The sequence below is a fragment of the Salvia splendens genome, chromosome 22 (assembly GCF_004379255.2).
Source record: "Salvia splendens isolate huo1 chromosome 22, SspV2, whole genome shotgun sequence".
Lineage (NCBI taxonomy): Eukaryota > Viridiplantae > Streptophyta > Magnoliopsida > Lamiales > Lamiaceae > Salvia > Salvia splendens.
In genome coordinates this window covers 5,098,462-5,111,483 of record NC_056053.1, presented here as the reverse complement: position 1 = coordinate 5,111,483, position 13,022 = coordinate 5,098,462, and the positions used below count along the sequence as shown (strand labels likewise).

The 13,022-nt window shown below is 37.6% G+C and overlaps 2 protein-coding genes across 2 annotated transcripts; one reads left to right on the top strand and one right to left on the bottom strand.

Moving 5' to 3' along the window:
• Positions 1 to 1,784: 1,784 nt before the first annotated feature.
• Positions 1,785 to 6,908, top strand: LOC121787213 (auxin response factor 17-like). The gene is made up of 14 exons (XM_042185892.1): positions 1,785 to 1,952; positions 2,107 to 2,219; positions 2,722 to 2,820; positions 2,902 to 2,958; positions 3,056 to 3,214; positions 3,295 to 3,379; positions 3,476 to 3,566; positions 3,653 to 3,817; positions 3,890 to 4,012; positions 4,370 to 4,445; positions 4,722 to 4,869; positions 4,960 to 6,113; positions 6,184 to 6,374; positions 6,497 to 6,908. The coding sequence occupies exons 1-14, from the start codon at positions 1,898 to 1,900 to the stop codon at positions 6,699 to 6,701; spliced, it is 2,721 nt and encodes a 906-aa protein (XP_042041826.1). The 5' UTR covers positions 1,785 to 1,897; the 3' UTR covers positions 6,702 to 6,908.
• A 1,197-nt stretch (positions 6,909 to 8,105) lies between these two features.
• On the bottom strand, positions 8,106 to 11,505 carry LOC121787529 (polyamine oxidase 2-like). Its single transcript, XM_042186285.1, has 10 exons — positions 11,164 to 11,505; positions 10,702 to 10,817; positions 10,533 to 10,621; positions 10,100 to 10,213; positions 9,847 to 9,934; positions 9,662 to 9,747; positions 9,470 to 9,572; positions 9,260 to 9,357; positions 8,747 to 9,176; positions 8,106 to 8,646 (listed from the first exon to the last, which is right to left on the bottom strand). The coding sequence occupies exons 1-10, from the start codon at positions 11,201 to 11,203 to the stop codon at positions 8,338 to 8,340; spliced, it is 1,473 nt and encodes a 490-aa protein (XP_042042219.1). The 5' UTR covers positions 11,204 to 11,505; the 3' UTR covers positions 8,106 to 8,337.
• Positions 11,506 to 13,022: the final 1,517 nt, after the last annotated feature.

Here is a 13,022-nt window from a genome sequence, read left to right as displayed (position 1 = left end):
ATGAGCCTCATTATCACTAGCAATACTCGAATTACTTTTTTTTGACACCATACTCTAATTACTATTTATTTCTATATCTCTTTTATTTTACCAATTTTGTATTAAAACATGTGCAGTCCCAATATTCATATTTTTATATGATGGAAGAAGTAATCTATACTTTTCATTTTGTTGACTAATAATTTAATCACCATGCTATTGAATATATGACATTTATTAAAAATAGGGAAATTGGTAAGGAAAAACATGCAACTTTCATAAAATTTTGATATTTTCCACAACCTTTAAAAGTGGTCTTAAAAATCACCAACTTTTCAAATTGTGCGGATTTTTCACACTAAAGTTTCCGGCATAAATTTTGCATACGTGGAATGCCGATACTAATTCTAGAGCATCCGTATCATCATCAGTTTCATCTTCCCTACAAGATCAAATGTAGCTTCGACTATGACACGTAGTAGGTTTTTTGGCATTCAACGTAGGCAAAATTTATGTTGAAAACTTTAGTGTGGGAAATTCGCACAGTTTGAAAAGATGATGATTTTTAAGACCACTTTTAATAGTTACGAGAAATACCAATTTTTTTGTTAAAGTTTACTATTTTTCTGACCAATTTCCCTTAAAAAATATACTTTTATATACGAAAGAAATAGTTATGGTATTTTATAGCTTGACTCTATGACACATTTTAAATTCGACGGTGTTAATCTATTTATTAATGTACTAAGTACTCATGTAAATATGCATTGTAATCAAATCGGTGATCTTTTAAAAAAGCATTTAACAAATAATTAGCTAGTATAAGTAATATCTCTAAAAGCATTAAATTTAACTTGATGCTAAGGGCTTTCCTTTTACTTTATTATCCTAACAAAATTTATTAGTTTTGTAGTTTTGCAACTTGCAAAAGTTTATTCAATCCTCTCATTAAAATTGTTTCCTTTTCATGAAAAAGTAGACATCCAAGACTCCATTTCCCTAAAATACCTTGTAATAAAAATCACATCTTTGTCATTTCAAGAAACTTTTATCGCTAAACATTGGATTTTTTTTGCAATTATTTTCTCATTCGGGTTGTATTTTCAATCATTTGCTCCTTGGTCCGAATTTTGGTTACTTTTTCAAGAAACTTTCAGCACCCAAGATTTAAAATTTTGCAATAATTTTCTCCCTTAGATTTTTTTTTCAATTATTTTGTACTTTTGTAATAAAAGATTTTAAAGAAAAAGAAAAAAATGAATGCAATAATTGATGTACTTTTTCTGGATTTACCATGACTACCGGCATCGTTTTTACTTGTGTACGATCGAGAATATAGGGAGTAATGAATGAAAAGAAAATAAAAGGAAAAAGAGAAAAATACTGAAAGATCTGTAGACTGTAGCTGATTTTAGCTTCAGAGAGAGAGAGAGAGAGAGAGAGAGAGAGGGAGCGGGTGAGTGAGGGTGAGAGAGAGACAGAGATCTCAATGGTTTACAAAAGCTACTCGTCATTTCCTTCTTGTTTAGCTTTTACTTGCTCACTTTAGTTCATTTATTCCTCGGACCAGTCCTCTTCTTGTTCTTTTTTGCGTTCCTCTTTAGGGCTGTTTGTTTCAACTTCAAGATCTGCTTTAACTTTTCGTTTTTAAGCAGATATTTATGAAATTTCATGCCCCCACTTTGCTTATTTTGAGCTTTTCTTGAACTTGGGGAAGCACGCTGCATAAACTGGGGGGAGGAGGGGTGCATGTGTGGTTTGGATGAGAAGAATCAGCTGTTTTAGTTGGTTTTTGGGTGGGGTGGGGTGGGGTGGAGGGATATCTTTCAAGATTGTTCCTTTTTTATGAATCCCTTTTGATTTCAGGAAAATTAATTAGTGCCTTTTGTTTTGAGCAAGATTGCAATTAGTAAGGAATATGAGGTTATCTTCTTCACCTACTTCCACTGGATTTAATGCTCAGACTGAAGAGGGTGAGTTGTGTGTTTGTGCTTTTTTTCAAGTCCAGCTCTGATTTTGGTGCTGCATATGGAAATGCTGGTGTTGTTTTAAGAATTTATGATATGGGTGTGGAAAAATTGACTTCTTGCTGCATAAAAATCATTTCTTGCTGGTTTTGGATGACAGGAGAGACGAAATGCTTGAATTCAGAGCTATGGCATGCCTGTGCTGGCCCTCTGGTCTCTCTTCCTTTAATTGGAAGTCGAGTCGTCTACTTTCCTCAAGGCCATAGCGAGCAGGTATCGTTGTTTATGGCAAGATTTCCTTGGATGTAAACTTTGATGAAGAATTAGTGTGTTCAAGTTTACAAAATAGTGTAATTGTTGTTGTTTTCTTGGAAATAATTGGAAGTTTGTTAAAATCTTAGGTGAATGTTGTCGCCTTGGCTTTCTTGTGATGTGTATATGTGTGTGTTTTATATGAATCAGTGAGTAGTTTGCAGCTAAACATATCTTAAAAGTCACATTGTTTTATTTCATGTTGGAAGCATGATTGATTGGAAAAACTACGTAAAATTAGCTTCGTTATCCAGTTAATCATGCTGACTTCTTCGAAAAAAATCTTAAGTATTTCAAGATTTTCGTTACAATAAAAGTTATTCATGTTCTTGATTATTTGACTCTATATCTTAATTGCTTCTCTTAATAAAAAAAACTCTATATCTTAATTGCATGTTGTGATATTAGCAAAGTTTCTAGGGTTTTTAGGTGGCTCCTTAGATGTGTGGTGATTTGTAAATAGGTTGCGGCCTCAACGAACAAGGAAGTGGATTCGGCTATCCCTAGCTATCCGGGCTTGCAGCCACAGCTAATATGCCAACTTCACAATGTTACCATGCATGTAAGCCACCTTTTCTTCTGAAATTTTTGTCATATCCATATAATGACGCGATTTTAATGCTTGAATATGTTGAAATCACAGGCAGATATTGAAACAGATGAAGTATATGCTCAGATGACTTTGCAACCACTCACCACTGTACTGCACATTAACTTCCTTGTTACAGCTATGAATTTTATGTGGCCTTCAATTCTTCGTTGCTCATGTGATTTTTCACTTTTGCCATTTTGATCAGCAAGAGCAGAAAGACTTATGCTTGTTACCAGCAGAACTGGGCACCCCGAACAAACAGCCGACCAATTATTTCTGTAAAACTTTGACAGCTAGTGACACCAGTACCCATGGGGGATTCTCTGTCCCTCGCCGAGCAGCTGAGAAAGTTTTTCCTCCCCTTGTACGTCCAACAGTTACCTACTTTTATGGTCGCTAATGCAATTTTTGATTAGTTAACTATGTTTCTATTTATTTCTTCAGGATTTTTCTCTAACGCCTCCTTGTCAAGAACTGATCGCAAAGGATCTTCATGGAAATGAATGGAAATTTAGGCACATATTTCGCGGTGAGTTCTTGAAGATATCATCTGTTTTAGCAGTTTTCTGAAGCTGACATTTTTTGTTCTTCAGTAGTAGTTAAATTAAAGAATTCTTGTTTACAGGGCAGCCTAAGCGACATCTCCTTACCACTGGATGGAGTGTGTTTGTGAGTGCAAAGAGGCTTGTCGCTGGAGACGCCGTTATTTTCATATGGTATGCAACAAATTTTGTAAAATGATATTAGTGCTATACTATTCCTATCCATAAACTTACACGTGTCGGACTTAACTCTCTGGTAGGAATGAGAACAATCAATTGCTTTTGGGAATTCGGCGTGCTCAACGTCCTCAAACTGTTATGCCGTCATCAGTTCTGTCCAGTGATAGCATGCACATCGGTCTTCTAGCTGCAGCTGCTCATGCAGCAGCTACAAACAGTCGCTTCACTATCTTTTACAACCCAAGGTACAAATTCTGCTTTGTTTGGTTCAATTAAGTAGCTGTGTGCAATCACATTTGTGTCTTTTCTGATTTTAGGGCAAGTCCGACTGAGTTTGTCATATCACTGGTGAAGTATGCCAAAGCAGTGTATCATACACGTGTTTCTGTTGGGATGCGCTTCCGGATGCTATTTGAAACAGAAGAATCAAGTGTTCGTAGGTAGGTCTCCAATTTGCTTGCCGATTTCTGATCTTTTCCTTTTGTGGAGTTGGGCGGAGGACCACCATACGACCGACACAAACATCTTTTAACATCATTCTCTTTTCTTGACGTCATAGCGTATATGCCAAAATTGGTAAACTTTCTTGATTGAATGACGTAGGATTTGAAGTTAGTTTATCTTCCTCTTAAGATGCTATTACCTTTCACGAGCCCCTCGGCTGGCGTGCTTTGTATTTCAACAGAATGTTGAGAAATGTTTGCTGTATACATGTAAAAATGAAGAAGGCATGATTCACCCACCAACTATTGAATTCCGTTCTTCTTCGTATGGTACTGATATATGTTTGAACTCAGATATATGGGCACGATTACTGGAGTCAGTGATATAGATCCTGTTCGCTGGCCAAACTCACATTGGCGCTCAGTGAAGGTTTTTCCCTCTATTTTGATCAAAATTCGATTATTTTTCTTTATGCATTGAGTGATCATGGCATAATTTCTATTAAGTCATTCGACATTTCCTTCTACTTTTGATGAAATTCGGGATTATGTTTCACGCACACTGACAGCTGTTGAAAACAGTCTTAAAACTTCCAAGAATGGCTTTATCATTTACTTCTAGTGGGCCTTCTTTTGCTCAATGCTGAATGTTGACAAGCATACGTTTCTCTTACTATTTTAAGCATATCCTGCATTTCTTATTTAGGTTGGATGGGATGAATCAACTGCAGGGGAAAGGCAACCGCGAGTATCCTTGTGGGAGATCGAACCCCTCATGACCTTTCCCATGTATCCGTCTCCATTCTCCCTCAGATTGAAGCGTCCATGGCCGTCTGCACTGCCTTCCTTTCCAGGTCTCATTCTAGAGCTTTAACGGTTACCTAAGAAACGTGCAGTTTCCTTATATGTTTCTCTTCTCGTTACTCACTTCTTTGGCTATTCAGGTGTTGGAGATGGTGATATGAGCCTTAATTCTCCACTGACATGGCTTCGTGGTGGTGGTGGAATTGGAGATCAAGGGATGCAGTCGCTCAATTTCCAGAGATTTGGCATGTCCCCATTCATGCAGCAGCCGAGGCTCGATAACTCCATGCTTGGTTTACAACCTGATATGTACCATTCGATGGCGAGTAATTCTTTCCAAGATGCACTCTCATTAGACCCCTCTAAAGTTCCCAATCAGTTGCTCCTGCAGCTCCAACAAAACGTCTCTGCTTCACCGATCCAGAATCAAATGCTGCAGCAGTCGAACCCTCAGCAGACCTTCGTTCAGAACTTCCCAGAGAATGTCATGTCTCAGGCTCAAATGTTGCATCAGCAGTTGGAGCTCCACCAGCAGTTCAAAGACCAGCAGGAGCAGCAACTGCAACAACACGAGCAACGAGTTCAGCAGTCTCAGCAAATGCATCAACACTTGCAAGATCAGCAAAACAAAACCACCATCCAACACGGGCCAAGAATGGGGCAAGCCTCTCAACACCAGCTCTCGCCTCTGCAGGCGATGGCCTCGACAAGCCAGCTGCACAACTTCTCCGACCTCATCGGGAACCACGTCTCTTCCTCTAATGCTCCCTCAATGCCTCAGAACCTTTTAACTTCGTTCTCCAATGAAGGCATGGTGAACTGGCATGGACCCAACAACACCTTAGTCTCTCATTCCTCGTCATCAAAGCGTGTAGCATTAGACCCTCAACTCCCTCCCAAGGTCTCCCAGTTTGGAATGCTTCATCCGGATGAGTTAGTGACACCTGGTCCCAAGCTCCCCGACCTCTCAGCTTTGTTGCCCCCGTTTCCTGAAAGAGAGTTCTTGGGTCTCCAAGGTGCCTCTGACTCTCACAACAAAAGCCCTTATGGAGTTACTACAGACTCGTCTTCGGCTATGATGCTGAATGGGTTATCATCCTCCTTTAGTAACACGGGCAATGAGAACGGATCGTTTTCAATGCCTTATGCTACCCCTGCATTTGTGAGTGCTGCAGGCACCGAGTTTCCTCGTAACTCAGAGATGACTTCTTCCAGTTGCGTAGATGAGTCTGGCTACTTGCAGGCCTCGGAGAATGCAGACCAAACTAACCCACCCCCTGGAACCTTTGTGAAGGTGGGTAGGCATATATTTCTATGCATACTCTTTTTCACAGATTAACACAAATTTAAAACATTTTTATCAGGTTCATAAAACAGGGTCCTTTGGACGGTCGCTCGATATTTCCAAGTTCAGCAGCTACAACGAGCTCCGCAGTGAGCTTGCTCAGTTATTCAGGCTGGAAGGCTTATTGGATGACCGTCAGAGATCAGGCTGGCAGCTTGTATTTGTTGACCGAGAGAACGACATTCTTCTCCTCGGCGATGACCCTTGGCAGTAAGAGCACCTAACTACAGTCTTGCATTTATTTTGACAAAAACAGCATCTTTAATTTTTTATCGGCTCCATATAATTACTCGAAGCATCTTCATCGAGTCTCTCGTGTCTGTCCAATCCAGGGAGTTTGTAAATAGCGTGTCGTGCATCAAGATTCTATCTCCTAACGAAGTACAGCACATGGGGAAAGAGGGGCTTGACCTTCCTAATACGTCCCAGTCGCAAGTGCTTCCCAACAATGGCAGCAGCTGCGATGACCGTACGAGCCACAAGGAATCGAGAGGTAGCTTCAACAGGATACCCTCTGTGGGCTTGTTCGACTACTGATGATGGCGCGTGGCTCAAGTAGACCTCGGTTTATGTGTAAGACGTTAAGTTTCGTATGACCATTGTTTGCAAGAGGTATTTTATCACTTTTTCAGACTGTTGAGGCCTGCAATATATGTAATATTCTGTTGTATGTAGCTTGGTCTGATGTATTTGACACCTCTCTGAATTTATTGTGATGATATAGTATATATATTTTGAGTCTCATGCAAATCCACTCCTTATTATAGAATCGCAGTACTAGACCAGATTAGGGTTTTTAGATCTAATTTTTTATAGATGAAATATGCACATGTGTAAATTATTTTCGCCTTCCGCCTATTTTACTTCTGCCCAGGGCAAATAAGTCATAACATATTGGGAAGATTTAACTTAATTCTAGTAGGTCTAATACGTACATGCGGTTTTGCCGTCGCGTACCGTTCTTTCTCTCTGCAATGTCTATAACTGCCGCTACGGCGCTGACAACAAAATGGAATGATAGCTTAATTGAATTGTGTAAAATGTTAGCCTAATTGAATTGTGTAATAAGCACATGAAATGATGTAATAAACTATTTGAATGAACTATGTGTAGTCGTAGAAATGATGTAATAAACTATTTGAATGAACTATATGTAGAAGCATTTGAAGTCCTACTGGAATGAAGTAAAAATCTTGTCCAATGAAGTAATAATGTTTTCTAATGAAGTAATAAATCTATTGGAATGAATTGTATTTTTTAAAGTGAATAAAGTAAAAAATCCAATGAATACGGATGAAGCATGTGATGAATCATTTCAAAACTTACTGGAAGTAAGTAAAAACATAATGTAGTCTCAAGGTATTACGTACCAGAATGAAGTAATAAACCTATGGCAAAACACATCCTTAAGTCCTTGTACTTTGATTGTTTATTTCAATAGGTCCTTATATAATTTTTTCGTTTTAGTAAATCCTTGTACTTTTATATTCGATAAATTCAAATCCTTATTTGACGAAATCGTTCATTTCCGTTATAAAATAACACATAATATATTAATTATTTGAATATATTCCACCTAATATCCTAGTTGGAAAATATAAACATAACTAAATATAAAAAAAAGATAAAAATAAAAATAAAAATAAAAAAAATTAAAGAATTCCAAATCGTTAAAAGAAATTTGTTGTTTGATTATTTGAAGTAGGAATATTAATTTATAGAAATTTTGCATAAACCTATTACAATGATGTAAAATTGCCTTGATCACAACAACTTATCCCATAAATCTTTGTCATTCTAGAAACTAGTCTTGCAAAGAATCATCAAATTCTGTTTTATTACCAGCTTAGAAATTGTGGTTTCTTTCATGAGTGTTGTGTTTTCTTGAATTTGTAAGTGCAAACGTCGAAGAGGGAGGCAAGATGGATTAACTACACAGCCTTTAGTTAAAGATAATAGCAGAATTGTCACAAATTCACTCAACATATACATACACTTTTACATCATTATACACAGCAAACGTTCTTGCCTGAAATATACCAACACATTCTAACCATTAATACACACACATGGACTGATGCTCCGATCACTCAATTGGGAAACCTTCTGATTTCCACAACTGTTCACAAAGCAACAACCACCATACATTTGCCTTGCCACTACACCACACTGCTTACATACGAGAGATGAGCAACGGGACAGAAACCGGGCTGTCCTCGCCCATCACCGGCTGGAAAAGATCCAACATGCCGTACCTCTCCAAGACGCGCATCCTGCAATCCTCTGCAGCCATCAGACCGGTTGCGTATGCACCATGGACAGACCCCGGATAATCTATGCTCGTTGCTTCACCAGCGAAGAACAGGTTGTCGACAGGGATCCTCAGCCGCTCGTAGAGCTCATGGGATTTCCCGACTCTGTCGTAGCTGTAGGATCCCAGCGTGTTCCTGTCGGATCCCCAATGAGAAACAAGGTACTGTATCTGCAAGATCACACAAGTAACATCGTGTAAAGAATTTCCGACGTCTACAGCCACACATACGAAACACAAGCATTACACATGTGCACGAGATATGACTAACCGGCGCATCAGCATTTGGAAGGATCCTCTGGAGTTGTGCCAAGGCAAACTTTGCTGCTTCCTCGTTGGACATTTTCTCAATCTCACGGGCAAGCTGGCCAGCGGGCATGTAAACAAGCACTGCACGGCCGGTGGCCTTGTGCAGATTGAGAAAATAACTGCACTCGTACGAGGTCTCAGCAACAACGCCCAAGAACTCTACATTAGGCCAAAACACCTTCTCAAAGTGTAAGATGATCTTGTTCTCGATCCCGATTCCTAGGTCGTTGATGGCTGCTTCCTTCCATTCAGGTAGTCTCGGCTCAAAACTGATGCAATTCGATTTCAGAACACCAAGAGGAACAGTGACGACAGCAGCATCTGCTACAAAGGTCCTCCCATCTTCTACAGTCACCTTCACTCCGTTGTAACGCCTAACGACTTTGATCACTCTAAAAGGTTCACATCAAGAAAGGTTGAAATCAGTATTCTTCACTAGAAAGGGTTAGTCTAGGCCATTAAGGAAACATGCTACCTGTGGCCCAAGCGAATGTCAAGACCTTTGGCAAGAGTATTAATAACAGGGCGATATCCTCGCACCATTAGCCCATGGCCACCAGGGAGTAACTCTTCCTGTAAATGCAAATATTACCAACCATGAAAATCATACTACAAGGATGGAGCTAGCTTCGTCACTAATAAACAGATTTTTCACTAGGAAAAAGCCATAGTAAAAGGAAATAACCTGATCCCAGCCTCTAAGTGATATGGTATCAGAATCTGCAGAAAACCAGCCTTCCATTCTGCATAGGTACCACTGCAAAACTTTATGACCAAGGCCCTCCAACCTGAAATAGAGAGGAGTTGAATCTTCGTTAGAGGACCGTTAATAAAGTATCTTTATACGAAGTGTAGGATGTTGCTGCATCTATACAACCTTAAATCTGGTCTCCTGTCGAAAGCAATTGAGATGGCGCGCTTAATGGACATGTCCTCACTGAATTCCTGTCTTATGAGTTCCGTCTACAGAAAATTAATTTGAGAAACAATTAGAAATATAATAGGCTAATGAGGTGTCCAAATAAATCTCTAGCACTCATCATGTAAAGAGATAAGACGTACCTCTTTCAAGATGCTCTCAAATGCTTCACCAACTTTCGACACAAGATCAGGGGAAATTTGCTCCCCATCCATATCAAAAAGTGCATAACTGAAATTGAGAAGATATTAGATAGTAATCGATGGATTTTTTTTACTTATCTGAATCAAAGCAATGTGTCAGACCTAATATAAAACTTACTATTGAAGCCAATATATACACACATACAAAAAAGGAAGAATAAGAAAACACATTCTTTTGAAGCTGCAAAATTACCTCTCGAGATCATGATCATACAAAACAGAGTTATCCCCACTAGTACGATAAAGTGGCAAACCCAGTCGTCCTATAACAGGGGCCAACGGATTTTCCTTGCACACACCATGTAACCTGAAACATGAAGGAACATGGTGGCAAGCAAGATTAGGATTATTAGAGCAATCAATATATATTGTATAGAGGGAGAGAGAAAGCAACACCAAACTAAAAGGGTTAACTCGTTTTCAGTTGTTGAAGCTCCAAACAACACAATTAAAACACTGTCCATTATATAAATGGACAAAGATTTTGACATCTTTGCATTCTACAATCATACACAAAGCTTGCATTTCCGAAACATATACAGAACGGCTCGTTGCTTGAAGGCACTTATTTAGTTATTTCAAGAAGGCCTACAAATAAAAGTAGTGTTGAAGAGTGAGACAATTACCATGAAGCACCCAAGTCCAGTGGGAAACCAAAAGAGTAGTCAGTGTGCACTCTCCCACCTATTCTATCACGCGATTCAAGCACGACAACCTGCACACAGAAATTCACTTGTTTCAAGACTTGTATCTATATCCTTTCTTAATCATGCATAATTGCATACTAAAATATACCTCAAATTCCGCATCATGGAGAGCTCGTGCAGCTGCAATGCCGGCAAAACCGGAACCTATAACAATAACAGATGGTGATGCCATCGACTTCCTCCCAGAGTTTGAATAGCAAACAGCTGCAATATGCAAATTTTTCTCAATAATCAACCTTAAAAACATAGTAATTCACTCATTTCTTCACATTTTAGAGTATACTTATTATTTATTAATAAATCAGCAATAAAAGAAAGCGTTAAAGTAGCAAATTAAGATGAACATCATACATAAAAATTCTAGAAAGAAAAAAAAAACTCAGAATAGCAGGCTTAAAAAAATCAACAAAGGAAAAAACAGATACCAAATCAAATTCCATGCACAACTTACTGATTTAACAATGTTTCAACTAAAACAAAACTGGCGCCAAAAACTAACTCAAACACACACACACACACACACACACGCACGCACAGTGTTAAATCTCACCTCTTTGGAGTTGTCCTCTACTATTATTCCTCGACTCCATAATTTGCGACGATCGGAGCGAAAATGAGAATCAACGAAATTGATCGAAAATTTTAATTATTAATCCTGCAACAGCACAGGTGACTTCAGCAGCAGAAGCGAGAACAAAAAGGAATTTGCTGAAGAGCACTGGATAAGTGACGAAATTGTTGGAATCTGAAGAGCTGTTTAGCTGCAAACTTTCTACGAATTAGGAAAAATGCGGAGAGAAATTGCAACGGTGATGAAATCAGAGATTGAAGAAGCAGATTGTGTGGATTTGAGAGGAGAGAGATTGAATAGTTAGGTACTTTCTGGTATTTCTGCATCATGTTTTCGAGTATTTATGGAGAGAAGATGAAAGCACTTCCACGTTTTTTTGGTATTTTCTTTTATTTTTTTAATAATATCTTTTTTCCTTTCAAATATATTTAATTATTTGCATTACCGCCTCTGAAGTTTTCCTTTTCCACGATGTTACCCCTCAAACTTTTAAAATGTGACTCTAATACCCTTTTATACTAAAAATTCACTCCATTCGTTTTATATTACTTGAATATTTCTTTTTGGAGTGAAAATTGTGTAATAAATAATTTTCAAGATAATAGGGGGGAGGGAGTAAAATAATACTCCCTCCGTCCCCTAATAGGAGTCGTTGTTTGACCGGGCACGAGTTTTAAGAAATGTAGAGAAAAATTGGTTGAAAAAGTTAGTGGAATGTGAGACTCACTTTTTTATATTGGTTTTATAATAAAATGTGAGTGTAGTGAGTTAGTGGAATGTGGGGCCTACTACCATTTATGGTAAAAATGAAGAGTGACTCTTAATGGGGGACGGCCCAAAATGAAAATTAGCGACTCTTATTCGGGGACGGAGGGAGTATAAATTAATATTACACTATTTTTTTTGTCATATAGAAAAATATCACAATAGACGTGAAATGAAATACTACAACTCAAATAATATAGGGAAATGCGACAAGAAACGTGAAATGAAATACTACAACTCAAATAACTTGGAATGAAATATGAATAATTAATTAAAATAATACTAAATGAATTTTCGTTTTTTGGTTTTGATATGCCACATAGGAGTTAGGTGGTTAATAACCGTATCATTAAAAAATGAAACATCAATTTGGTCGGTAGCTAGCAAATTAGGTAACCACCTCGATTCATATAAGATTGCTAAGATTGGAGCTTCAAATTAAGATAAGGTAAAAGTTTGATTAAAATGGGATTAATATGTGTGATTAGTTGCAACGTGTGGTGATTTCTTGATTCTTTTTCTAAACCAACTTAATTAGTTTTTTCTTGTAAGAAATAGTATTAGTATGAAATACTACAACTCAATAATTAAATCAACAAAGTGTACCTTTTCATATATAAATAATTGAAGTTAATCTAAGGGAAGTAAAATTTGCTCTATAATAATGTTTTAAATATGACATTAGTATATTTATAAAAAAGAAAAGCTCATTTAGTTGATTGAAAAAGACTCGAGCAATTGAAAGTAGATATAATTGTTAATGTACTTTTGTATTCCATGTTGCGACGCGTAGGAGTGGAGAATTTAGGTAATATACATTGGATGATGTATCACACCACTAACATCTTGTTTTTATAATAAAATAAATTGTTAGACCAAAATATGTTATTATCATCGTAATCGTTATTTATTAGGATGCATCAATTGAGGATAATAAAAAGTTATACTAATGCCGTTATGCGTCTCTTTTGCGCAACAAATATGACTTAGATATAATATTGCATAAGTTAATAATTTTTTAATCATATATTCATTGATTAGATCAGTTTACTTAAAAAATAGGGTTTTTAAAA

Bases quoted from the DNA above. Each gene is read 5' to 3' on its own strand.
- LOC121787213 (XM_042185892.1), top strand. From the start codon at position 1,898: ATGAGGTTATCTTCTTCACCTACTTCCACTGGATTTAATGCTCAGACT. The intron at 2,220-2,721 runs GTATCGTTGTTT...ATTTGTAAATAG, and splicing joins CTCAAGGCCATAGCGAGCAG to GTTGCGGCCTCAACGAACAA. The intron at 2,959-3,055 runs GTACTGCACATT...CATTTTGATCAG, and splicing joins CTTTGCAACCACTCACCACT to CAAGAGCAGAAAGACTTATG.
- LOC121787529 (XM_042186285.1), bottom strand. From the start codon at position 11,203: ATGGAGTCGAGGAATAATAGTAGAGGACAACTCCAAAGAG. The intron at 10,818-11,163 runs GTGAGATTTAAC...TGCATATTGCAG, and splicing joins TAGAGGACAACTCCAAAGAG to CTGTTTGCTATTCAAACTCT. The intron at 9,177-9,259 runs GTAGCATGTTTC...TGAACCTTTTAG, and splicing joins GACATTCGCTTGGGCCACAG to AGTGATCAAAGTCGTTAGGC.